A 25,994-nucleotide genomic window follows, 5' to 3' on the forward strand; every position below is an offset into this window, starting at 1 on the left:
ATATAGTAGTTCTACTTTTAATTTCTTTAGGAACCTCCATACTGTTTTCCATCATAGCCCGTACCAATCTACATCCCCACCAACAGTGTACTAGGGTTCTTTTCTCCACACCCTTGCCAACATTTATCATCTCATTGACAAGCTGTGTTTTGATTAGCAAAATAAGGTCTGGGTGAGTCATGCACCACGGGAATTGGCAGAGCATCAGTGTGACCCACATTTCCCTCATTTCTATCCTTTTTCCCTCCTGCTTTAAACAATTCTCTGACACTCACCATTGTTCACAAAATCATGAAAAAACACCCAAAGTCTTCCATTATTTAATTAAATTGGAGATCTCAGAATAGTCTGGATTAATTTAACTGCAGCCTAGTTAATTGCTAGATGGACTGGAGATAGCCATAGCCTCATTACATTTCCTTTGCTTTAGGATAAGCACAAGAAGACTGTGTCCAGCTCCAAAGCACCTAAGAATGGAGGTAAAGCAAAAGCAAAGGTAAATGGAGCAGTAAATACACTACAAATTAGTTTACCAGTTACACAGAGTGGGGTTTATCACTTCAGTCATTTAGTTTCGTACTGGAATCTATTTAAAATAAAAGATTTCTTAAAGTACTATCTATCCCATAGTATGGCTTGGTAAAGTAATTGAATTTGTATAGATACATATATTTTTAAGTAACTGGTGCTTTAAAATTCTAAATGAATGTTCTTGACACAACTCAATTTGCCTGTGTTTTGCCTGTGTTTCTTGCCCTAATTAAAATACCACCATAGTATGTGGTTTATATAGATTTTAGAACATGGAAGTTGGAAACTTCCTATTATTAAAACTAGTCAAGCCGTGATCAGAAATGAAAATTGGATCAGACAACTTCTAGGTCCCTTCCAATTCCAAGAACATATTTTTTAAATGATTATTACTATGGTCCCCTGGCTATAAGGAGGAGTTAAAGGTGTAGCTTTAAAGACAATAGTCCAGTTACACCAAAGCTTTTAAAACAATATATTAAAATCTTCCTGTAGTAGATTCCCTTAAGGGATATAGGAAACAGCACTGATAATTGACAGTTATGCCATTATATCTCAGATTAAATACTTATTTGCCTATTATTTAATTTCAGCTATACGAAGTACTTAATCAGCCCTTTAACAAATAATGGAAAGCATAATAACCCTATATGATGAGTGGATTTGCTGGATAGCCATGACCCTATGTACAGGAAAAGGAAGGATCACCATGGAATGAAACATTGCCATTTAACAACACCTATGCATATTTTATAACCTACCCTGACCTTAAAAAAATAAAGCTGAGAGTGATACATTTAGGATCAGGATCACTTAAGGTTATTTTTAGCTTATAAGCTTGAGGAGGAAGAACTCACAACGTTTTGGCCAGATGAAGAAGAGAAACTGAAAGGACCATCGTATTTTTCCCCACTGACTGCCATCTTTTGTCCCCTAATTATGAGAAGGCCATCTCCTCATACTTAATACAGAAAAGAAAGAACTCATGGATGGTTTTGCTTTCCCTTTTAGACAACAGAGGAAACTTCCAAGCCAAAAGATGATTAAAGAAATATGAGTTAAAGTATCTGGTAAGTTGGGTGTTTATTTGTAAATGAAGACAACTGTACCTTCTGCCAATTTATGTGTTACAGATGAGAGAAGTGAAGTCCACCTCTTGAGTAATTCATGCTCACTTTACACTATTGGCATGAAATGCATACTGCAAGATCTACAGAGTAATTGGTCATTCTCTGAAAGCACTGAATGGGATGATGGTGCTATTGAAATGTTTAAAAACCTTAATCTTATAATTAAAAGCTTTTTAAAATATTTATTAGGTCAGGCACTTAAAATGACCATCTGAGGCTCGCTGAATCTTTGAAATCCAAATGCACATTACTGCAGGTTATTGTGGCAAAGCAAAATTAGCATGTTACAACTTGGCAAAATGTCCTTAAGATATTGGTATTCACCAAAATACCAATACGTGGTGGGGTGGGGAGAAGTACCCTTTAGAGTCTGGTGGAAATTACAGGGTTTTGGGAACAAGGGCAAAGGAAAAGATTGGCCATTTTTATTTGTCATTATTTTGGAAAGTAAAGTACTGTGTTTGATTCTAATTTATGATTACTGAAGAAATTGGACAGATTGAAGGAATTTCTGAGATCTTCAGAGCTGGGCCCTTATCTTAATCTTCAGAAAGGAGAGGGCTTAATGTAAGCCTTAAAAGCATGCAAGCACTTACTGACCAAAGCCTAAAAGATATCAAAGTATAGGTTAAATCGGGTTCAGCTCTCTCACCATGGTCCATGTTTATTTCCTAGAAAAATGGAGCTATATTAGTTAGAACTGCTCTAACATTTTTCCCAAAATTAAAAAAATTCTATTAATCCACTTTCATGTTTACTTATAGGAAATTCCTTCTTGTCTGTTATACAATGCTTTTGCTAAGTGGTATATTTACTATGTCTGTAACAAGAAAATTACATATTAAATGATTCACTGCATTTTTTATTTGAAATTTTTAAGGTATCTGCATTTAAAATCTTCAACTGGTGGATGGTGACTTTTGAAGAACAAAAGGCTTTGGCAACAGAAAACAATTGTTCTGGGTGATTTCTAGAATGGTTTTTGTTGAGTCTTTGAACATCCTAAATATTGGTTTGTTATTCTTTTCCAGAAAGAAAATGAATTTGGTTCACCTGTGTTATTGTACTGAGTATTGATAAACTTTGAATTTTTTTAATTGCCTTCAATTGGGAGAGAAAGAAAGCTTTATATTTGTAAGAAATATATTTGATAAAGTTTCTTAAAGCAACACCAAAAAAACAAAAGAAAAGCTAAGTGAATTTTTGCACATTCTACACACAGTGCCTGTAAATCTCATTTGTATTTTCAGTTTGCGCTTAATTTTTTTTGTTAGTGTTTTAGAAAACAATCCTTTAAACATTCTTCAGTGTACTGATTTCTTATTACTCCCTTTCCTCTTGGGCTTTTGAACTGTATTTGATGTTGCTTTGGGATAATGTTTATAAGTCAAACATAAGATATTGTACATTGGGCACATATCTCCTCTTGGGCTGCTAATAATAAATTAATAACAGGTAACCTGGACAAACCAGAAAGCACCAAACCCCTTTTCAGTTTGAACTCTTCTTTGCCAGGTGTGAGGACTTCTGCATCTTATAGTCAGCACAGAACACACTGAGACTTGAATCAAGTCAGCAACAGAGCAAAATACAGGTTAGATAAGTCCTTGTGTAGCAAATTTCGAGCATAAGAAATAAAGCTAATTCTTAGGGTATTCATCTGACTTGAACTCTGTTGATTTACTGTGTAAGTAAACTGTGCTTTCTATTATCTATACATAAAACCTGAGCAGCAACTGTGTCCTTAGAGCTATTGCCACATTAGTCTTTGCACTGTATAGCATCTGGCTTTATGGAACTTAAGTTTACTAAATACAAAAAGAAACTTCTGCTTTAAAAAAAATTATATATATATATATATATATATATATATATATATATATGAAATTTTACATCTGCATTTCCCCCACAGCAGTGTAAGAAGTAGGCTCTGATGTCCTACCACTTTGAATGGTCTTCTAATATCTTTCTGAATGAATAGTTCCTGAACATTGCACTGATATCATTGATTAGAATTTTGATATTTAATTTCATCTTTATTTCCTGGTAGAGAATGCAGGAAAAGATGTCAGGTACATAACATAAAATAGATGGGGAATTTCTTGTTTCCAAAGGGCATGGCCTTCCTTAGCATCAGTTTGAAGCTTTTGTTATGACTTAGCTGACTTGTGGCAGTGGAGCAAGCAAAAACAGTAACACTGCTTATAAATGGCACCACATCTTGTTAACCTCCACCCCAAATACTCTCTGAAAGTCATGCACATACTTATGGGATTTCACACTCCACCAGCTTAAAATGCTATGTCTCTGTCCATCAGAAATAGTCATTATTCTATTTTTAAGGCAGCAACAAGAAAAGAAAAAACACTTTTCCTAAGGGATTTCTAACCATGTATCTAATCCTCCCATTTGGGCAGTATAGGTGTTTGCTTTTTTGTTTTCTTTTTTTAAGAAAAACCTTGAAACCTTTGACACTGACAGATGTGTTTGCAAGGATATGGCTGCAGTATTACTAATTTCCATGTGTATCTAGAGGTATTTTTAAATGATATACCAAAATCCAGAAGTTTAAAGATGCCTATAAAAGTAAACATTTATTTAAAATACTCTGAATATGCCTTCTTTTTTAATTAGAAATATCTTCAAGACTTGGGTGTTTGTTAATAACTAATAACTGGAGTAAGCTACAGGATCTAAAGCAGCCCTTTTTACAATCTAGTTAGGAGAAAATAATTGCAAATATCCACTTAGAGGCAAAGAACAATTTTTATCATCAAAAAGATTTCTGCACATCATTGTGGCAATATTGTATCTGTTTAGAAAATGGGCTTTTCCAAAAGCAAACAAAGATAGGTTCCTCAGGTGACCAAAACTGAAAATTAGTATTTCCATGTTTCATTAATCAAGGCATAAAATACAATTAAAGCAAAATATTTTACATTAACATCTTGGTTGTGTGTTTTTTTTAAAGGGAAATAGTTTGGGGTGGAAATTACCAGTGATTTCTATTTTTATTAAACCATTCACTACAACAAATAAGTATAAAAATTCCAATTCCACTTTTATACCTATTTGTATGGTTTACACTTTTATACCATGGTGAATAGTTTAGTTTAATAAATGGCAGATTTATGTCCAGAAGTCATTCTATTCTGTCGTGTATTAGAGGAACACATTTTGACATTTTTCATATCAATCATCTTCCCTTACCTTGAAGTTTTTCCCTTATATTCAAAAAGTTCAGTTTGAATTCTTCTTTGCCAGGTGTGAGGATTTCCGCACCTTAGAGTCAGCGCAAAACACCCTGCAACTTGAATCAAGTCAGCAACAGAGCACACTATGGGTTAGATAAGTCCCTGTGTAGCAAGTTTTCAGAATAAGAAATAAAATCTAAGTCTTAGGGTATTATCTGACTTGAACTCTGTTGGTTTACCATGTTAGTAAACTGTGCTTTCTATTATCTATACATAAAACCTGAGAAGCAACTGTGTACTGAAGCAACTGCGAGTGAAAAGACTTCAAAGCCAAAGAATGTCCTATTTGCTAATATGAGCAAATATTTTGTTTCACAGTGTACTATCATTTACTGGTGACTGCGATAATTTACTGTCAGTAAATGCCAATAACTAGTTAGAAATTGTAAAGTAGGCCAAATAAGAAGCAGAGAGAGAAAAAAATCACCTCCCTAAGAAAAGGGTTTTCCTACATACATGAATGCACTCTGCTTTTTCAGAAGAGATACTGTATCATCAGTCAGGGAAATAGATGACACTCAGAATTATCTGAGGAGGGTATAAAAAGATTTTTTGCAAAAGTGCGAGCACATTATGTGGAAACCACAAGTCCACCAGGACTAGTAAACGCCAGGCTCCCACTGAGGCCCCTAATCCTGAAGGGATGAGGGGGGAGCAGTTACCAAAATCCAGAGGTGGAGAAGGCTGTGTGGAAAAGAGAGTCCCCTCTCAGGAGCTAAGACCCTCAGGGGAGGCCAGCATGAGGCATCCGGCAAGGGAATCAGGGAAGAACACCTCCACCTACTACCTCCTCCGACCCCAGCTCCAGCTCTCCAGCTCCCCATTGACCAACATCCAAAGGGCAAGAAAGCTTGATGACTTGGCCTTTACAAGTCAGCCCCTGGGCGTGGAGCAAGGAAGAGAGGGGTGGGCAGCGGGTCTGGAGGGGTCAGCAGGGAGAGCTTTAACCCAGCCATCGTCCAGCTTAGTCTCAGATCCAGGTGTTCATTGTTCAGTAGTCAACTGTTGAGAGTCTTTTGAGGAGACTGATGAAACAGTTTATGAATGACAAACATGGGGCACAGGGTTTTGGACACTGGGGGGCTTAAGCATAAACTATAAAAATGAGAAGAATAAGGTACTTTATTCCTCTGTGGCAGGGAACCCAACACTTGGGTTTACGTTGCAGGAGAAACACCTGTGATGAACAAAACACATGGTAGCGACAGCCCATTCATGAAAAACTAACAGCTATTCTTTTCACAGGGATAGTCAAAAAATGAATTGAGGGGAAAAAAGTATCTTCAGTTGGAGCCAAAACAGCCATCTCTAGTTTGAAAATACACTCAACAAAATGTTGGTGATTAGAGATAACAGGAACCTGACAAGGGAGGAATTTTTACAGAAGTTCAAGCTTCTCACTTTGCAGCCACGCTCTGATTTTATCAAAATTCTTATCCATCCAACGGATGTTTTCTTCAATGGTTTCAATTGTCTGTTGGACACAACGGAGCTGAGAACCATTTTCTTTCAAAGAGCTGAAGAATCCTTTTACCTTGTGAGGAAAAAGTGGGTTTTAAAAAAATTTTTTTTACATTAACCAGATGTAACTTTAGTTGAAACTGAAGCCAAAATTCCAGCATTTGTCAAAATTCTATATAGAGGGCAGTCCCAGCTGTCTGAATAGGATTATGTACACATAAGCTGTATGAAATGAGCTCATGCCTCATGATGTCAAGTTCTGTGTTTCTTGTCTGCAGTTCTTTTGTTTATTCTCAGTTGCCAGACTTTAAAAGACTTCACTGTTTACCATTTTATAATTGAGGTTTAATTTTGTCTATTTAATGTGTTATTCTGTTCTGTACTCACAGATGCAAACTTCGTTTTTTAAAAATATGATCTCTAAAAAGCAGAATGTGCAGAGTCTTTTCTTTGCCAAGCAAAACAGTTTCCACCACATAAGTGCCGTCTTTCTCCATGGGCCTGGCCTTGTATGTTATTATAGAAACACTGTGGGGAATGGGATTCTTAGCAAGTTATGGTGGTAAGACCCAAACCTTGCCAATTTTTTTTATCCTAATCTACAATTCATGTACTGTTGTCTCAAGATAAAATCCACATAAAGTTCCCCATGATTTTAAAGAGATAAGAAACTCTTGGCTATCTCCTGAAAAATATGTTTGTTCTTGTTTCATTTCTGGGTATCTTAACCCCTTGAGCTCACATGACAGATAGGCTGGCTTTGCCACAGGATTGACCATTGTGCGATTCTGTTTCACCTTAAAGGGTTATTACCCTTTCCCCATAAATTTTCACAGCATTAATCCATCAATTTTTGATCTGGTATGCAGGAAGCGAATGTAGACCAAGATGTATTATTTACTCAGCATAGATTCCAGACAGCCAATTCCTTAGAAATCCATGTCATAATACCATATTATTAGTTTGAGAATAAAGAGGGGAGTAGGAATGGGTTTTAGAAAGATGAGATTTCAATTTTAAATGATGCAGAGTTGTTTTAAAATTATATGTCAATACAGTACAACTTTTCAATGAGCAGAAGGCATGGCCTGCTGCTGTAGCAACCTGGAAAACACTTCTCCACTGTCTACTTTAAGTTGTAGCTCAACCTACTGTTTCATACATGCTCAGAATGCAAGATTAATTCACAGTCAATTAAAAATCACTTTGAGCACTATTCAACAAAGCACATCAATAATTTTACTAATTGCTCAAGTCATTAATCCTGAAGGAGCTCATCATGATAGCTCCACTAAAAACAGACCTTCTACAACAGCGAAGCCAGCTGTTAACCATTACTCTTACCCTTGTCCTGACCCAAAATCATCTCTCCTGTCTTCACCTGCCTTGGAAATGCAACATCTCAACTGAATATTTGATTCAGACTTGGCTCTTTAAGAACAATTTCTGTGCAATAAGTAGCACAATACAGGGATAGGAAAACAGGCTTATCCTACTAACTTGATTTGAGCAAATGATTTAACTTCTATGGAAGCCAGTCTCCTCATTTGTAAAATGAAGAGCAGTGGTGAAGGATGTAGTTATATAATGCAGTTAAAGTGCAAAGCCCCAAACCCAGCATGTATCAGGGACTTAACCTCATCCATTTGTTCACCAATATTTACTCTGATACGTATTCATCCCTCTGCTGTAATTACTGTGCTAGACACTGAGGATGCAGCAGTGAATCAGGCAAGCATCCTCCCCTCATGGAGCTTACAGTCTTTTGGGGTATACAAGTAGTAAATATGATTACTGTAAGTAAATGCTATGAAGAAAATATGCCAGGGGTATGCTAGTAACTGAGGAGACGTGGCCTGCATTGAACAGCATGGTTTTGGGGAAGGTGATTTGAGCCGAGACCTCTCAAAGATAAAATGCCCCTTTCTAGTGAAAAGTTGGGGAATGGGCAAGCCAGGCAGAGAGAAGAAAAGTGCAGAGGCTTAAAGACAGGAGAAACGTGGTAGCCCAGGAGCAGAAGGAGGCTGAGTGGCTGCAGTGTTGTGAGAGAGTAAACCAGGAGAGCCTGTGGGAATTGGCACCAGAGAGGTCCTCAGAAGCCAGGTCTTCAAGGTCGTGGACACATGGGAAGGAGAGATTTGGAATTTACTGCAAGAACAATAGGCAGGGTTTCAAGAAGCCAGGGTCAGTTATGGGCTGACTTGCAGTCTTAAATGTGGAAAATGTTTTGCTATTGGGAAAGTGGCAAGGGGGAGGCCAGTTAGGACACTATTGCAATAGGCAAGGCAAGAGATGAGAAAGGATCGGATGGGGGTAAGAGCAGGGAGAAGTGCGCAAGATCCAGTGCATGTGCTGAGGGAGGACCAGCAGGACTTGCGTAGTTAGATGTGTGGGGAAGGAAGGATTCAGGATGACTCCTGTATTTTATATGTCCGTAGTTTGCTCTCCATTATGATAACATCTCGGGCTCTTTACTTTTCATGCCCTGCTTCAGGGTCTTAGCACCTGATGTTTCCTCTGCTCACAATACTCCTCTAGATGTTGGCGTTTCCTTCAATATCTTCTCAAATGTCTCCTAATCATCCTATAAAACAGCACCAACCCTCTATCCCAATCACTCTCCTTGCCTTATTCATCTTCAGAGCACGTAACTACTTGAAATTGGTTGATTTGTCTGTAATTGTCTGATTCCCACAGCAGAAATTTCAGCTCCATGACAGCAAAGGTTTTGTCTGTCCACTGTTATAGCCCCATAACCTAAAACCATGTGTGGCGTATATGTCTTGAATGAATTAATGAGAATACAAGTGAATGAATGAAATGCTTTGTTGCTATGGATATTGTCTATGGATGACTACCTTTCTGGTCAAGCCTTTGGACAGCTCTTCAGTCATCACACAGAATATCTCTGCTCTAGACCTCGCTGGAGTTCAAGCTTGAATTATTATATGCAAGTTAACTTTACAAGCCTGGATGAGGCTACTGAAAACTGGAAAAAAAGCTACATGACTAACAACCCTTCATTCTTTTTCATTTCCAAAGCTCTCTCCCCATCTCAAGCTAGAAAATAGTGTAACCAGACTACACAATGGAACCACTCCTAAAAAAAATTAATATTAGCCTCTCAGCTTTTATCTAAATGTACCATAGTTTAAGAGCCTTGTAAAATTTGTTCCACGACTTTACTATAGGAAACCTTATTATAGAAGGGACACCACAGAACTCAAAGGCCCACACATCAAAGTCCTCGAGTTTAGGACTGAAGTCTGCTTTTGTAGAAAACGTGTATGCTTCATGTTCCCTTTTACCAGACAATGAGAATAACTCATACTGATTCCTCATTTTTCCTTGACTTCTAGGAATGCCTGTGATAAATTCAGGGGACAATTGCGAGAATTATCCTCAGCCATAAGTCCCTCACATGGTTATCACCTATCCATTATGTATCTTTTTGTCCTTCATTTTAACATTTCTTTTATACATGGATCTTAAAGCTGCCTAAAATTCTTTCTGAAGGTAGATGGTTATATAATAAGTGACAGGGAACCATGAACTTGGATGATTTATAAAGAACCTAGATTCCAGACCTGCCTCTTTAGCAATACCTGGGTGACCACTTCAGTTACTTATACCTCAATGCCCACTTTTATTTATTTTATTTTTATTTTTTAAATTTTTTTTTATTATTATACTTCAGGTTTTAGGGTACATATGCACAATGTGCAGGTTTGTTACATATGTATCTATGTGCCATGTTGGTTTGCTGCACCCATTAACTCGTCATTTAGCATTAGGTATATCTCCTAATGCTGTCCCTCCCTGCTCCCCCACCCCACAACAGTCCCCGGAGTGTGATGTTCCCCTTCCTGTGTCCATGAGTTCTCATCGTTCAATTCCCACCTATGAGTGAGAACATGTGGTGTTTGGTTTTTTGTCCTTGTGATAGTTTACTGAGAATGATGTTTTCCAGTTTCATCCATGTCCCTACAAAGGACATGAACTCATCATTTTTTATGGCTGCATAGTATTCCATGGTGTATATGTGCCACATTTTCTTAATCCAGTCTATCGTTGTTGGATATTTGGGTTGGTACCAACTCTTTGCTATTGTGAATAGTGCCGCAATAAACATACGTGTGCATGTGTCTTTATAGCAGCATGATTTATAGTCCTTTGGACTACTTTAAAGTTCATATGGAACCAAAAAAGAGCCCGCATCACCAAGTCAATCCTAAGCCAAAAGAACAAAGCTGGAGGCATCACGCTACCTGACTTCAAATTATACTACAAGGCTACAGTAACCAAAACAGCATGGTACTGGTACCACAACAGAGACATAGAACAATGGAACAGAACAGAGCCCTCAGAAATAATGCCGCATATCTACAACTATCTGATCTTTGACAAACCTGACAAAAACAAGCAATGGGGAAAGGATTCCCTATTTAATAAATGGTGCTGGGAAAACTGGCTAGCCATATGTAGAAAGCTGAAACTGGATCCCTTCCTTACACCTTATACAAAAATTAATTCAAGATGGATTAAAGACTTACATGTTAGACCCAAAACCATTAAAATCCTACAAGAAAACCTAGGCAATACCATTCAGGACATAGGCGTGGGCAAGGACTTCGTGTCTAAAACACCAAAAGCAATGGAAACAAAAGCCAAAATTGACAAATGGGATCTCATTAAACTAAAGAGCTTCTGCACAGCAAAAGAAACTACCATCAGAGTGAACAGGCAACCTACAGAATGGGAGAAAATTTTTGCAACCTACTCATCTGACAAAGGGCTAATAGCCAGAATCTACAATGAACTCAAACAAATTTACAAGAAAAAAACAACCCCATCAAAAAGTGGGCAAAGGTCAATGCCCACTTTTAACATCCTTAAACATGGATGAATTATCTCAAGTAATTTTTCTTCAAGTCCTAAGGTTTTTAATGGCAGAGCTAAGACCTCTTAATGTGTCTGAGGCACAGCTTTCACTAGTTTAATTGCAACTGATTTATGCTGCTGTCAACACCATAGCATCCAAAAATAACTTCTGAATGACAAAATCCATTTCTAACTCACTGCACCTTCAAAATATTTTGTCTACCCCATATTAGCTAACTTTCATTTATGTTTTAAAATATATATATATATATATATATATATATTTTTTTTTTTACCTCTTCAAGCCGTGTTCTTGTGGAGAATTGATTTGTTGTACCCATTACCATGTGGGCTATGGAAGATGAGCCAAGTTCAAACCTAGAGGGGAAATATTCAAAAATGGGTTGTGAAATACTTATTCATTTGACATATATTTTAAGGGCCTCCTATATATAAGAGCTTTCAGCTAAAAACTGATCGGTGTGAAAAATAGAATGTATGATGTCTATCCAATGGGTTAAGATCTAGCTGTAAAGAATAATACACACCAACAGCTTAATAAAAGGTTAAGTATCCAACAGAAAATGACAGAGGCAGGAAATGCTATAAGAGTTAGACAAACACAGATGCAAACAAGCAAACATGCTCATGGAAGGCCTGGGCTGAACTGTAAGGAGGAAGGCTTCAGATAAGTCCATGGGCTCAGGAAGGGGTTATGCCAGATGGAATGGAAAACATCCCTGTCCAGATTCACTAGTTAGCACTGAAGTCCAGTTTTATGTTTTCTACAAATATTTTAAGTACTTCTACTGCCTATCTTCAATCAAAAAGTACCTTTAGACTATTACTGTTCTTTTACAAACAACAAGGCTAAAACACAGTAAAGTTATGAACTTATCCAGTCACAGCACAATTTTTGGCACCACTTACTTTTGTACAAGTTTGTTCCAGTTTTTCCTCAGAAATTGCCAGGCCAATGGGTATCCTACTGGGTTCCTGCCAATGAGTATAAGAATTTCTGGAAACTCCTGAGTTTTTATTTTATCTCCCTTAAAGCTTTCATCTAGTAGCCTAGAAGGGTTAAGAAAAGAAATGTTAGCAATGACTAGGTGATGAAACAGTTATGAATCACTGCAATAAAATTACTTGTAAAAGAAAAAAAACTCTGCCAATAACAAAGGTTAAAAAGATAAATGGGTAACCAGAATCCTGATAAACCCACCATAGCTACATAATAAAAACTAACATTTATATAGTGTTCATAACACCCATTCTCATATACCCTCATTTGCTCAAAAGAATAGTTAAGGAAGAGTAGCTCTAGTAAATATTTTTAATATGTTGTCATTTTAAAGATGCACAAATGTATACACCTTTAAATATTTTTCCTAAGACCTGGTTCTCCCTAATTATTTGCCTTTCTCATTAGAGGTGTGCCGACTTTCAGTACGTTCCCAGCAGGATAGACAATTCCTGGCCAAGAAAACAAAAATAGATGCCAGAATGATCTAATCTAATCTAATTTCCCTTAGCCACATGAATATGAATGAATGACTGACTCACCATTGAAGCTTTTCCTTATTTTGGGTTGTGCAGAGGGCAAATTCAATTTGGTTTTTCTCAGTACTGGACAAAGAGAACTGATATTTACTATAAAGAAAATCCCAGCCTTCTGTGCTCTGGGCCCCCACAGCAAACACTGCCAAGGTCACGTCGACAGGCAGGCTATAGAAAGGAACACACTCGGTGAGAATCTGAGATGCAGTAAGTATGTTTAGAGGCATAATGGTGACTAATTATGAACTGCTGAACTTTCCCCATGATCAGAGAAGCATGCCTGGAAATATAAACAAAAACTACTGATTTCCTTCAGTTACACTTTTTTTTTTTTTTTTTTTTTGGACAGAGTCTCGCTCTGTGGCCCAGGCTGGAGTGCAGTGGCTTGATCTCGGTTCACTGCAAGCTTTGCCTCCCGGGTTCACGCCATTCTCCTGCCTCAGCCTCCCGAGTAGCTGGGACTACAGGCGCCTGCCACCACGCCCGGCTCATTTTTTGTATTTTTAGTAGAGACAGGGTTTCACTGTCTTAGCCAGGATGGTCTTGATCCCCTGACCTCGTGATCCACCCACCTCGGCCTCCCAAAGTGCTGGGATTACAGGCGTGAGCCACTGCGCCCGGCCTAGTTACACTTTATAAAGAAAAAAGGCAAGAGAAAAATATCTAAAATTAGGTTTTAAGTAGCCTTCTCAAAAATGTAACGTGAAATGCCATTTTTATAAATACCTACATATTTAAATACTTTAATGATGCTGACTGACTCCATAGGGGATCACCTTTCCAGCCAAAAGAAATGCAAACTATATTCAAAATTTACACCATGATCACAAGTCAGGACTGCAGTAGGACCACTGTTTGGATTTCTTTAAGCTGAAGCATGCAGGTTGTTGGCATAAATGTTTCCTGGGTGGGGTTTAAGCTCCAAATGTAAAAAGGGCTGAAGTGTAGCAAGAATAGGGATTTCCAGATATGGTAAAATCCTACCTTGCTTAGACAGTGTCAGCAATTACTATGCATCCCTGTCAGGGAATTTGAAAGCCCAAAGAAACTACTATAAAATACAACACATGTGTTTCTCTATGGCAGGGCTGTCACCGTTTAATACGATTTTGCATTGCCTACACAAAATGGGAATTATTCCAATACCATCCTAACTGCCCAGATATTTGAGTTTTATGCACAGAAGTTCCCTCCTAGCATTTCTTGAAGTTACGAGATACATAGATAAATCTTAAAAAGCAATTTATTTTCCAAAAAAGGGCAGCAGGGGAGACACTTACACTTTTTGTTTTCCCTAATGTTTAGTACCAATGATGGAAAACAGAAAAGATACCCTTCACATCAACAAATTGGTTATTTAGTAAGGACTGACCTCAAGGTTCCATTGGATTCCTTCCACTTTCTGAAATAGCCTTCTGCCCTCTGTACGCACGGCTGATACTTGCGCACACAGGCGAGGAGGAGTAGCTGACTCCGCAGCATTCGCTCTGAGACTGAGCCCCCGTCTGTCCACGTCTGCTTATCAATGAGGTCCCTTAGCAGCCTGATGAGGAAGGCCTGAGGGCGTTGTACAGGGGAACAGGAACCAGTATTGTCACAGGTCATTTCATGTTAATATAATCCATTATGGTCTCAGATGATGGGGGCTAATTTTTAAAGCATAATCTAACTTTTATGTTAGATTATGTATAAATCATGCAGCACTGTTTAATTATAAAAGGGTCGAAAACAATAAATAATGATGAATGACTTTCATATTTTCATAACAAACTTTCATAAGATATCCTATCTACTTAAAGTCAGGATGAATTGCCACTTTTAAAACAAACTCAGAGTTTATATGACTAAATTTTGAGAGCAAATTATGCAACAAGACTTCATGACATTTTGCCAAGCATAACAATTTTGTGCCTCTTCCTTAAGTACCATGAAGAGTCCCAGAAAATCTGAATGTCAGCCATCGTAATAGGAAAGAAAATGAAATCAAAGGTTTGTGAAAGGAAATAACAAATTCATGCAAATTAAGTAGAGTCTAAGAATGCCATTCCTATTTTTAGTGCCAAATAAAACCAAAATCTTTGCTAATGCATCTAAATACTGAACTAATATTTATTTGCTTTTCCTTAATATGTATATAAAGATACACACACACACATACACACACACACACACATGATTAACACTTTTTAACACAAAAGAAATAATAATTACATAACTTTTATTTCAGGCTTTTACCTTGAATTGAGTTTCCACTTCATTCATATCTCTTTTCTCCATTAACTTATACATAGGAATCAGCTCATTCAAACCTTGAAACACGGGCATAATTTCAGTTTCATGTTTCAAGTACAGGGATAAATCCAAGGCCTTTTCAATGGACAGCTTCCCAATGCTGACCAAGAGACACTGTGGTTAGTGGTTTAAAAGTAAATCCGGGAAGTCAACTTTTTGCTTCAAAATATATTTTAATCTTCTAGCAAAACAAGCAATCAGATATAAATGTCCCTTATAAATAGATAACTACGGCCGGGCACGGTGGCTCATGCCTGTAATCCCAGCACTTTAGGAGGCCAAGGTGGGTGGATCACCTGAGGTCAGCAGTTCAAGACCAGCCTGGCCAACATAGTGAAACCCCGTCTCTATTAAAAATACATAAAATAGCCAGGCATGGTGGCAGGTACTTGGTATGTGGGAGGCTGAGGCAGCAGAATCACTTGAACCTGGGAGGCAGAGGTGGTAAGCTGAGATGGCACCACTGCACTCCAGCCTGGGCGAAAGAGTGAGACTCCATCTCCAAAAAATAAATAAATAAAGGGATAGATAACTAGTATATAAGTCTCTTTTCTATCACATATAACACAACATCTGGCATGTTTACACTAGGGAGGAAGTTTCTCAAACAGTAACATCTAGGGCTAACGTGTGGATAAGCCGGAATGGAAGCACATCAGCATCTATCCCTGTGAAACACTGGATTGTGTGCTGAACTTCTAGAGTAAGCAAGGGATTTCCATCAAAGACCCTTTAGGAAGCCTGGTCAAACAGACTATCATCTGGTCAAAACTATGAGTTCCTGGAGGAAACACATTTTCTTCTCCATTTCAAAGACACTGCATATCCTTAGAAACCCTTCATTACAGAGGGTTAGTGTTAAAAACCTCAGTGGTAGGGTATATATTATATAAGTTAAAAAATAAAAAAGAAGAAGCACTCTAAGGCTCAAGCAGAAATATTCTACAGAGGGGAATTTTTCAGGCAGAAAGAAACAGCTACGTAAGCAACCCTTAACGTTCTCTCCCATTGCTTTTTCTCACTTCAGGAGGCCCAGTATGGTGGTGAGAAGAACCAGAAGGCACTCAAAATTTAAGCCAGAAGGATATGGGTATGAGGAGAAAGAGATAATCCTTCCCACCTGCATGCTCCCTCTTAGGACTTTAGATCTGCCTACATGTTGAAGAAGTTTGAATTTTAGGCTTTGGGAGCATTTCCTTAAAAATCATTGTCATGGGGGAGAAAAAAAAAGGGTACTGTTAATTCTGTCCTCACACACTCAGAGATCATTTGGTTGGGCTACATTTTATGAGGTATATTCCATAAAGATGCTGCAAAGTTCAGGTATCTGGTTGAGGAAAGAAAAAAAAATCCCTTCTTTAATCCAAGAAATGTAATGCAAACAACTTGGGCCTGTGTCACTTAGTCTTCTAAGAAGCCTTCAAGGCTGTTAAAGACCCAGTGGTGGGAGAAACCTGATCCGGTATAGCAGGGCCAGAAGAAGCTGCGGGACCATGCAGGGACAAGGCAAGGAGTTTCGCCAGGATGTTGATCTCCTGGGTATCTACACTTCTGCCTCAGTATGATCTGAATTATTAATGAGAAAGATTAAGATACAGATTCCTTCCTTCAAGTGCCTTAGTAGTCACAGACAGGAGGTTAATTATAAGGCTAAAAGCAATCTTGGGTTGTTAGAAAAACTTAGAGGAAAACACCTTTCAACTTCTTGTTATCAATCCATCATTTTCGTCTTTAGAAATCAAGAATTTGAACAATAACAGCTGCTTTCAGAAATAAACCGCGACTTTGTGCAGCGTGTATTACCTGACGAGTTGAAATGCATTGTTAATGAGACTCGCCCGATCATTACTGCTGACTGCTGTGTGTGTTCCTTTTAAAAGGCCAGTCAAAGAGTCCCATCCATCATCCTCGTAATGCACAATGTAATAGCCATTCATGCCCACATTAAATTTGATCCATTCCACCTCTTCTGGGAGGATGAGCACATCTAGAGTAAATAAAATAAATCAAAGCTCCATTTGCTCCCTTGCCTGATGAAAGCTTTTCTGATCCGAGATTGGGCAAGTAAATTAGAGAAGAGTTTAATACTGAACAATTTGAAATCATCACTTATTTCTTTCAGAAACCAGAAAACAGCAACTCAATAGACAAAAGCTAACACTAGCTTTAGACATCAATTTTGTGAGATTTATAGATCTATGAAAAGAATGCAACTACATCTCTGGCCATACATATGATATAACCCAGTAATGTTAACAAAGTAATAGGGAATGTTCACTGGTGATCTCTCCTTTTTAGCATTGCATAATTCAACTATAATCTCCACCTGACAAGATGTTGGCCATTCTTCTTTGAAACCAGAACGCATTTTCAATCTTATCCTTTATGCTTTAACCAAGATAAATAGCAAAAGAAACAGCATTTTAATCCTACACATTTTCACATTCCTCCTTGAATTAAACTAGTAGTTTCCAAAATAAATTACCTGTTTTTGTTTTTAGCAAAAATCGATGGACCATGTCTGATTTGCTGGTGATGAATGTCAATGGAACATGCCACAGGTACCTAAAAGAAAGGAGAGGTGAATTGTTCATTTGTTGATTCAATTCAACAAGCAGTTATTAAATCACCTATCATGTGCCAGGCACTGGTTAGTTTAGAACAAGGTAGGACCAAAACTGCTACAGCCAAGCTCTCAAAACATCCCCAGTCTGTTTTCCAGCTTTGTAGGGAGTGTCAGCTCGGGCACTATTTCCTTTTCTTGGACTCCTTGAGTAGAGCTAAGAATTTGGACTCACGTGAACCCTGAAAGCCTTTTTACAGTGATTGGCTGATTGCATCTCAGAGGCCTAACTTCAGGAGTCATGTGCCTCCTGAATCGTGTAGTAGGAAGGACACAACATCACCTCCTTGGGATTCCTGTCAATGATATGTAAGCTGAATCTGATCATGGAGAAACAGCAGAAAATCCAAACTGAAAGGCATTCTATAAAATAACTGGCCAGTACTCTTCAAAAAATGTCAATATCAAGAAGCCCAAAAAAGACTGAAGAGTTGTTTCAGAAAAAAATGAAGACCAAAATGATGCAACAACTAAATAAAATATGTGATCCTGTATTAAATCCTAAGTCAGAATTTATTTTCTATTTTGCTATAAAGATATTTTTAGGATAATTGGAAAAAGTTGAATGAGATTTATAAATAATAGTATTATATAAAGTTTATTTCCCAATTTTGATAATTGTACTGTGGCTATGGTTATATAACTGAATGTTCTTGGTTTTTTTTGTTTGTTTGTTTTGAGATGGAGTTTCACTCTTGTTGTCCAGGCTAGAGTGCAGTGGTGCAATCTCGGCTCACTGCAACCTCCGTCTCCTGGGTACAAGTGATTCTCCTTTCTCACCCTCCTGAGTAGCTGGGACTACAGGTGCCCGCCACCACACCCAGCTAATTTTTGTATTTTTAGTAGAGATGGCATTTCACCATGTTGGCCAGGCTGGTCTCAAACTCCTGACCTCAGGTGATCCTCCTGCCTTGGCTTCCCAAAGTCCTGGTATTAAAGGCGTGAACCACCATGACCGGCCATAAATGTTGTTTTTTTAGAAAATACTATGCTGAAACATTTAGGTGTGAAGGGGAATCATGTCATCAACTTACTGTCAAACAGTTCAGAAAAACATATGCCAAGTATATACATATAGAGATATGTATATAGGTGTCTATGTAGATAGATGGTATTGATTAATCAAGATTTAAAGCCTCCTTAATCCTTTTGGGAAGATGGGGGAGGGAGGTGTATATATATACATATGTATATATATATGCGTGTGTGTATATATGTATATGTATACACACATGCATGTATATGTATACACACACGCATATATATCCACACAAACATATACATATATATATATACAGAGAGAGAGCAAGAGAGAAAGAGGGAGGTGAAGAAAGTAAAGGAGTAAAGAGTTAACTTGTATCTAGGTAAAGGATATATAGGAATTTGTTGTGTTATTCTTGTAACTTCTCTATAAGTCTGAAATTGTTTCAAGATAAAAGAATTTTTTAACAGTATCCATCCAGGGTCAATCAAGTTGCAGCATCTTGTTTCCAATAATACTCTTCTATAGCATTAAGCTGACAAACAGGTTCCAAATCTAACTCAGAAGAAGACAACTGAGTCTCTCATCATTCTCGGAAATCACCTAAATTCCTTTGTCCTCAGCTCCAGCTCAATGCTAGGCACTATCGTAATCTAGTAGCAGTTGCTTAGGTTGGAGCTGATTTCAAGCCAGTAACCAGAAATTACCATCATATCAAATAACAAAATATGAGAATGTTAAAGTAATTATATTGTCAACTTTACTGAGAATAACCAAGGTTTAAAGCCTCCTTAATCCTTTTGGGAAGATGGGGGCAGGGAGTATAAGTCAACTTCATAGGATACACAGATGTAGTTGAAATATTTTAGCAATAGCAGTAAGGGCATTATTTCAAAAGCAAGGTTCCATCCTACAAGGCAGATGTTACCTAGACAACAAAACGAATTTTACTCTCGGAGCATTACCCAGTGTCCGGGGCGCCGTCAGAGCCCTTCATGTAGTGCTCTTGCTTCATGTGTACGTTCCTCCCCCTCACTGTGATGGTTATCAGGGGAAAACCCTTCTGCAGTGTCCAAGTGTTCATCATGGTTTTCACATCCAGCCCTTCCTGATGCCAGTGCTGGTGTGTACACAAAAAGGCAGACACATCACCCATTTAACCCAACTCTAAGAAAAGACAGAACACCAGCTCATGCTCAAACAGCCGCTACCAGTTGCCAACCTCCCCTCTTTGGAGCACTTTCTGATCCCTTTCTCAGTGTGACATCCCCAGCCATCACACCTCCACCAGAGCACCAACTGTTTGCTTGTCATTTTCCTCCACTACACATTTGTGTCTGGAGGACAGGTAGCATACCTAGTTCTGCCGGGCACACTTTGGGGCTGGCAATAACACTGGGCACAAAGCAGGCATGTGAATGAATGAGGGAAGAGAGGGGAGAGAAAGTGCCGGGTTTTCAATACCTACCTAACTATGCTGGTTTCAGACAAGCAAGGTGGAAACACTGTTCAGTCAAGAGCCTGTGTTTCTAAAGTGAGAACACAGAGATGACCCACACTCGACAAATAGTGGGAACTCAAAACGAGCTGTTTTTTGATACTAAAAAAGCTTTTAAGAAACGATTTAAGAGGTAGTAAAGGCTGGGCGCAGTAGCTTATGCCTGTAATCCCAGCACTTTGGGAGTCTGAGGTGGGTGGATCACCTGAGGTCAGGAGTTCAAGACCAGCCTGGCGAACACGGTGAAACCTCATCTCTACTAAGAATAGAAAAATTAACCGGGTGTAGTGGCGTGTGCCTGTAATTCCAGCTACCTGGGAGGCTGAGGCAAGAGAATCGCCAGAACCGGGGAGGCAGAGGCTACAGTGAGCCGAGATCGCGCCACTGCACTCTAGCCTGGGCGACAGAGTGAGACTCTGTCTCAAAAAAAAAAAAAGAATTAGTATAGTAAAAAGATAAAATGTGCCACAGGACAAATCTAGAAACTACTGAATAAAGCAATCTCTAGGAACAAAAAAGCCAAGAAAGTAAACATATAAAAAGAAAAAAGAAAGATAAAATTCTGTTGAATCTCCAGACTCACCCTCAGCTTCCTCTGAAAACATCCCACAAGTCCAGATGAACAGAGACTCAGGCTGTTTTGTGACTTGATGTTATGAATACTTTATAGCTTAGCAGTTAAAAACATGAGTTAGATCTAAATTCGAATCTCTACTCTGCAATTTACCAATCAGATGTCTTTGTATTTCATTTTCTCAACTTTAAAAATAGGGATAGTAATAGTACCCGGCTCACAGGTTTATTATGAAGAGTAAAGGAGATAATATATATAAGTGCTTAACATGTGCCTGACACATGACAAGTGTGCAAGAATGCTCAGTGCCATTGTCTTTGTACAAATGCAGAGCTCTGGAAATGACTGACATATCCTTTTGACTGCTACAATGCAGCCGTAATCTGCTATAGAAACATGTCATAAATCCACTGCTTTAAAAGGGAAGCTGAAGAAATTATTATCAGTGAGAAGCATTACCAAAGAAAGCTCTGCAACCCTCCTGTATAGATACACTTTAAGAAAAATTGAAAAAGATTATGAGTATGGTATAGTTTAAATGCATTCTTATCTGGAATGAGGGTGATATAATCAAGGACCTCAGAAAGTTTGGCACAGAGCTATCTTTCAAAGAATATGTAGTAAAAGAATGTGCTTGGGGGAACATGTACAGATATAGAAACTTACTGAGGATGAAGATGAATGTTGACTTCTAGAGCAAAAGCCATCCATCCCTTTTACACCATCTGTAGGGCAAATCTAAATATCAAAAATAAACACATCACTCATTTCTATAGAAAACAATGATTCTCCTCAGAGGGATTAACAGGATGCAAGGAAAACAAAACAAGATGATAAGCCTGTCAATCCCAAATGCAGAGATATTCAAAAACATACTCACACTTGCCATACTATCCCACAGGTCATCGTTTTTTGTATTTTTATAGCTATGCTTCTGGAGATACTGTACAATACCACTTTTAAATGCATCAGCACTAAGATACTCCCTTAGCATATTCAGAATACAAGCTCCCTGAAAAGATAATAGAAATAATTGTTGTCTATAGTTTCGTTGCAATCTCATCTGAAATCACATATTCTTTTTCAATAAAACACATTTCTTTGAAAATGCAACGGCAGTAACATCGTTAATGTCTGGCAATTTGTGAAACGGAGTAAGCAGGTTAAACCTGGACCTGTTTAGGCAGGAGATTTGTCTAATGTGATTGTTTATGCTCTGAGCCCACTGAGGCCCTTATTTTCTATCAGTAGCCAGACCTCCTGATGGGGCAAATTGCATCATCTGCCAACTCCCTTTGTTTACATGTGAGTGGGGATAATGGTGCAGATTAAACATTGGACCTTGAGCTACTACCTGGCTCTCCCACTGCCATTCCAGGGCAGGACTACGGAGAGGCCAGTACAACAAAGGGGTGGAGCACTAGAGATGGAGGCAGAGGTAGATGCCAGGGAAGGAAAAGTGGATATGTCCAGGGAGCCCAGGCAGCCTTGAGCAAGGAGGGCTGATGGAGCTGGAGTCACAATGAGAGAGGGAACAAGAGTCTTCCCAGACACCCTGTATTCCTGTAAGCCACGAATTTTCAACCCAAGAAAGAATATATGAAGAATTTCCCATAAAAGAATCTTCAGGTTTATGAGCCAAACTGCAAGTTAGGCCTAAAAGAGTTAACTCCAGCCAGCACGTGTCAAGAGAGAAGGCATTCAATCTGGGTTTAACCCCACAACCTTGCCTATAACTTCTCCACCCCAGTATGTATAACTTTAGTATCTAAACTGTATCCTTATATTCAATCTACTTTTACCTTATCATAAGAAACATCATCAAACATCTCCCGGATCTGAGCAGGATTCTCCACAGGTGTAGACACAGGATGTGAGGAATTTAAAGCATCTACCTCCATTGCGTCAAAACATTTGCCAAAGAAATAATCTCCCTATTGAGACAGAAAAAAGAAAACATCACCTATGATTTACATTTAGATAAAAAATGTCAAAGGCGGGACATTTTATCTGAGGCAAGAAGTCCATACTTCACATTTTGGGGGCAACCTATTCCATATTTCCTAATATTTATGAAACAAAATAGAATTAATATATTCTAAAAACTACCCAAGAAACAATGATTTTAGTTAAACATTATATATTTTGTTCATCTTAAATCCTTTAGAATAAAGAAAATTTCGTATTAATCTAAAAATGAAACGATTATGCCTATAGCCAAACAGCAACAAAACAAGAAATTAACTGTATAGTAATTTCAACATTTCCAATCATTGTCTGTGCTGTTTTAGAGCAAAGATACTTACCTTTAAAAACATGTAATGAAAATAAATGGAGAACCTTAACCAGCTTTATTAGAGCACATTAGCTCAACAGGATCATATGTATCCATAATCATTTTTATTACTAAAGATTATGTAGAAACATAAGAAAATATTTATGATTATAAAGCAATACTGATATGTACTTTCTAATTATGTACACAAGCAGTTGAAAACAGGCAGTAATATATATTCACAAATGTATATTTTAAATAATGTATACAGGCAGATGAAAATAGGAATAAATATTTACAAATGAAAAGAATCATTGGAGTAGGATAAAAAAAATTTTACATAAGTTTAATTTTGCTATATGTGATTTTCTTAAGTTAAATGTGGTGATTTAAAAAATAAACCATATAGCAGTTCCAAAGCAATAAATTTGTGATCCAGAAGCCTAGGTTGTTATACAATCAAACGTGCAGTTACCTTAAGTATAACTCATTTGATTTGGCAAGTAGCATCCTATTGAGATATCAGTAATCTGTACCTAATAATTCTGCAATGAGCAACCTGAAGGTTGGGAAAATGAAATGGAACATTTAGGCTGCCATTATTTCTATTTCTTTGATATTAAGAAAGATAAAATTGGACAATTTACAAACAATCATAGATTCACAACTGAGTTTGTAAATAAGTCTTTGTGATATATCTCGAAAGTTCACTAGCATTTTTGAAACATGATTCATATCTAAACTGTCAAGGAAGTTATCAATGAAATATTTTTATATGTTCTATAATCAAAGATTAGTAAATATTTTCCAGCAATATTGAACAAAACAACAAATTAACCTAAAATGTGAAGGATAAATAACTACTTACAACTTTCAGTTCAGGATGGGTCACACTGACAGACACAAACTCCATAAATTTGGCAAATCCTTCATTTAGCCAAAGATCATTCCACCATTCCATAGTGACCAGGTTCCCAAACCACTAAAAGCACAACATAAGCCATAAACAAAGACATTCAGAAAGAAGTATATTTTAGACGTCTAATATAAGTTTACGAATGTTAACATATATTTACAGGACCAATATTTAATCAAGGTAAAAATAAAAAAGTTCAACATGCATTATAAGACATAAAAACAAATGCTTTGGAGAAACAATTTTTCCTATTAAAAAAAGACAAAGTAAAAATTACAATATTTAAATAGCCTTATATGTCCCATAAAAGCAATATAAATGTAGTTTATACTTTATTAGAAGTGTGAATGAGCTTGTACCTGGTGGGCCAGTTCATGGGCCACAATCATTGTGATGCCAAGCTTACTTGATGCAGAAGACTTTTCTGCATCAAACAACAGAGCAGATTCTCTATATGTTGTCAGTCCCCAGTTTTCCATAGCACCAGACTGAAAGTCGGGAATAGCAGCAAGATCTTGGAAAGGAAGTAATAAAATACATTACCAGTCTCTAAGCTACACATTCGCCCAAACACACTAATCTTCAGAATGGATAGATGTTTGAACCAGCTGCCCATGCATAATCATGGAGCTCTAGACTGGAAGAACCTTTCACAATGGAGAAAAAGAGGCTTAGTGACTCAGCATCACTTTGCTATAAATGTGGCAAAGTCAGACTTGCATCTCAGGCCTTTTTTTTTTTTTTTGGAAACAGGGTCTCACTCTGTCACCCATACTGGAGTGCATTTGCAGTGGCGCAATTATATCTCACTGCAGCCTCAATCTCCCAAGCTCAGGTGATCCTCCCATCTCAGCCTCCCAAGTAGCTGGGACTACAGGAGTGCACCTCCACACTCAGCTAATATTTTTGTATTTTTGTGGAAACAGGGTTTTGCCATGTTGCCCAGGCTGGCCTCAAACTCCTGGGCTCAAGTAATCCACCTGCGTGGGCCTCCCAAAGTGCTGAGATTACAAGACATGAGCCACCGTGCCTGCCTTTTCAGGCCTCTTGACTCCATTTCTAACTTTCTGATGAGGAGTTTGGAAATTGAAAAACTTAACAATTACAATAATCCATTCTATTTTGGATGCCCAAGACCCACATATACCTAAAAAATCAAACATACAATAGTTTTAAGGGCTCAAGTAAGAAAGAAAATGCAGACTGTCTTACACTATATAAATTTATTCATTCAAAACAGTTTGTTGAACATCCTCTGGGTTCCTGCCAAGCAGGTGCCAGTAAAGAAAAAATGTAGCCTCTTCCCTCTGCTGTCTGCCCACTAATAAAATCAGAAGGCAAAAGAGTCCCCATGCCATATGCCTCAAGAACTCTATGAAGATCTGCTTTCTTCACTATCACTAGAAGTTACTGTACTCATCAAGGGTGAGGAGATGCTCAGAAAGATCAACCTCAGGTTGATCACTTGCTGGGGTTTTTGTGGCTTGAGGGGCTGCTGAGGCAACCACAGCGATGTGCCAATTATAATGACAAATCTATGACTGTGTTCATCAAATGTCATGTGTAATATCTGTGCAAAATCTTTACCTTGTTTGGGTAGGGGATACGGTATGCTGAAATAATCCTCATAAAATTCTAGAAGAGTCACCGCAGCATCCAGTGCATAATCTGCTTGATTTATCTTGTCTGGCACAGCATAAACAGAAACCTAAAGAGAAAGGCACAAGAAAGGAATTCAAATATCTTAAGTGGCTTCTCTCCCCACATTGTGTAGAAGACTGACATTAATGTCTTCATATTGTGGGATATGGTTGCCAATATTAAAGAAAATAATTGGGAATTCCATTTCTTGCATTAATACTGACTGTTCCTGATTAATCCCCCTTCTGAAAACAACAACAAATGCTGGATAACATATATAAAGTGTTCTTAAATGTGTTTATAAGATGGCAAATGAGAAAGAAAGATTTAGAGGCAAAAGTGAAATGACAGTTAGACCCTCTGATGTCAGGAGAGCACT

General features: G+C 37.9%; 2 protein-coding genes across 64 annotated transcripts in view; one reads left to right on the plus strand and one right to left on the minus strand.

The window, feature by feature from the left end:
• The window catches only part of CAST (calpastatin), a 117,637-nt gene extending 113,032 nt beyond the window's left edge, over positions 1-4,605 (plus strand). For 39 of the 47 annotated variants that reach the window (XM_063612354.1, XM_063612339.1, XM_063612332.1 and 36 more), the window contains 3 exons: positions 431-496; positions 1,543-1,601; positions 2,542-4,605. In XM_063612354.1, coding sequence (XP_063468424.1) covers positions 431-496; positions 1,543-1,578 — 102 coding nt within the window. In that variant the 3' untranslated portion in view covers positions 1,579-1,601; positions 2,542-4,605. The remainder of the gene's footprint in view (positions 1-430; positions 497-1,542; positions 1,602-2,541) is intronic. The other 8 variants (XM_063612353.1, XM_063612366.1, XM_063612368.1 and 5 more) reach the window with 1 other exon arrangement.
• The window catches only part of ERAP1 (endoplasmic reticulum aminopeptidase 1), a 47,840-nt gene that overhangs the window by 9,414 nt on the left and 12,432 nt on the right, over positions 1-25,994 (minus strand). For 9 of the 17 annotated variants that reach the window (XM_063612320.1, XM_055233357.2, XM_055233358.2 and 6 more), the window contains 15 exons: positions 25,562-25,682; positions 24,334-24,488; positions 23,927-24,040; positions 22,586-22,717; positions 21,664-21,795; positions 21,450-21,521; positions 19,677-19,831; positions 17,592-17,671; positions 16,910-17,093; positions 15,050-15,206; positions 14,187-14,371; positions 12,821-12,982; positions 12,188-12,328; positions 11,554-11,635; positions 6,020-6,449 (listed from right to left, as the gene is read on the minus strand). In XM_063612320.1, the coding sequence (XP_063468390.1) occupies positions 6,294-6,449; positions 11,554-11,635; positions 12,188-12,328; positions 12,821-12,982; positions 14,187-14,371; positions 15,050-15,206; positions 16,910-17,093; positions 17,592-17,671; positions 19,677-19,831; positions 21,450-21,521; positions 21,664-21,795; positions 22,586-22,717; positions 23,927-24,040; positions 24,334-24,488; positions 25,562-25,682 (2,028 nt within the window). In that variant the 3' untranslated portion in view covers positions 6,020-6,293. Of the gene's footprint in view, positions 1-4,408; positions 4,972-6,019; positions 6,450-11,553; positions 11,636-12,187; positions 12,329-12,820; positions 12,983-14,186; positions 14,372-15,049; positions 15,207-16,909; positions 17,094-17,591; positions 17,672-19,676; positions 19,832-21,449; positions 21,522-21,663; positions 21,796-22,585; positions 22,718-23,926; positions 24,041-24,333; positions 24,489-25,561; positions 25,683-25,994 lie in introns of those variants that run through there. The other 8 variants (XM_063612314.1, XM_063612315.1, XM_063612318.1 and 5 more) reach the window with 2 other exon arrangements.

This window comes from Symphalangus syndactylus, chromosome 11 (genome assembly GCF_028878055.3).
Source record: "Symphalangus syndactylus isolate Jambi chromosome 11, NHGRI_mSymSyn1-v2.1_pri, whole genome shotgun sequence".
Lineage (NCBI taxonomy): Eukaryota > Metazoa > Chordata > Mammalia > Primates > Hylobatidae > Symphalangus > Symphalangus syndactylus.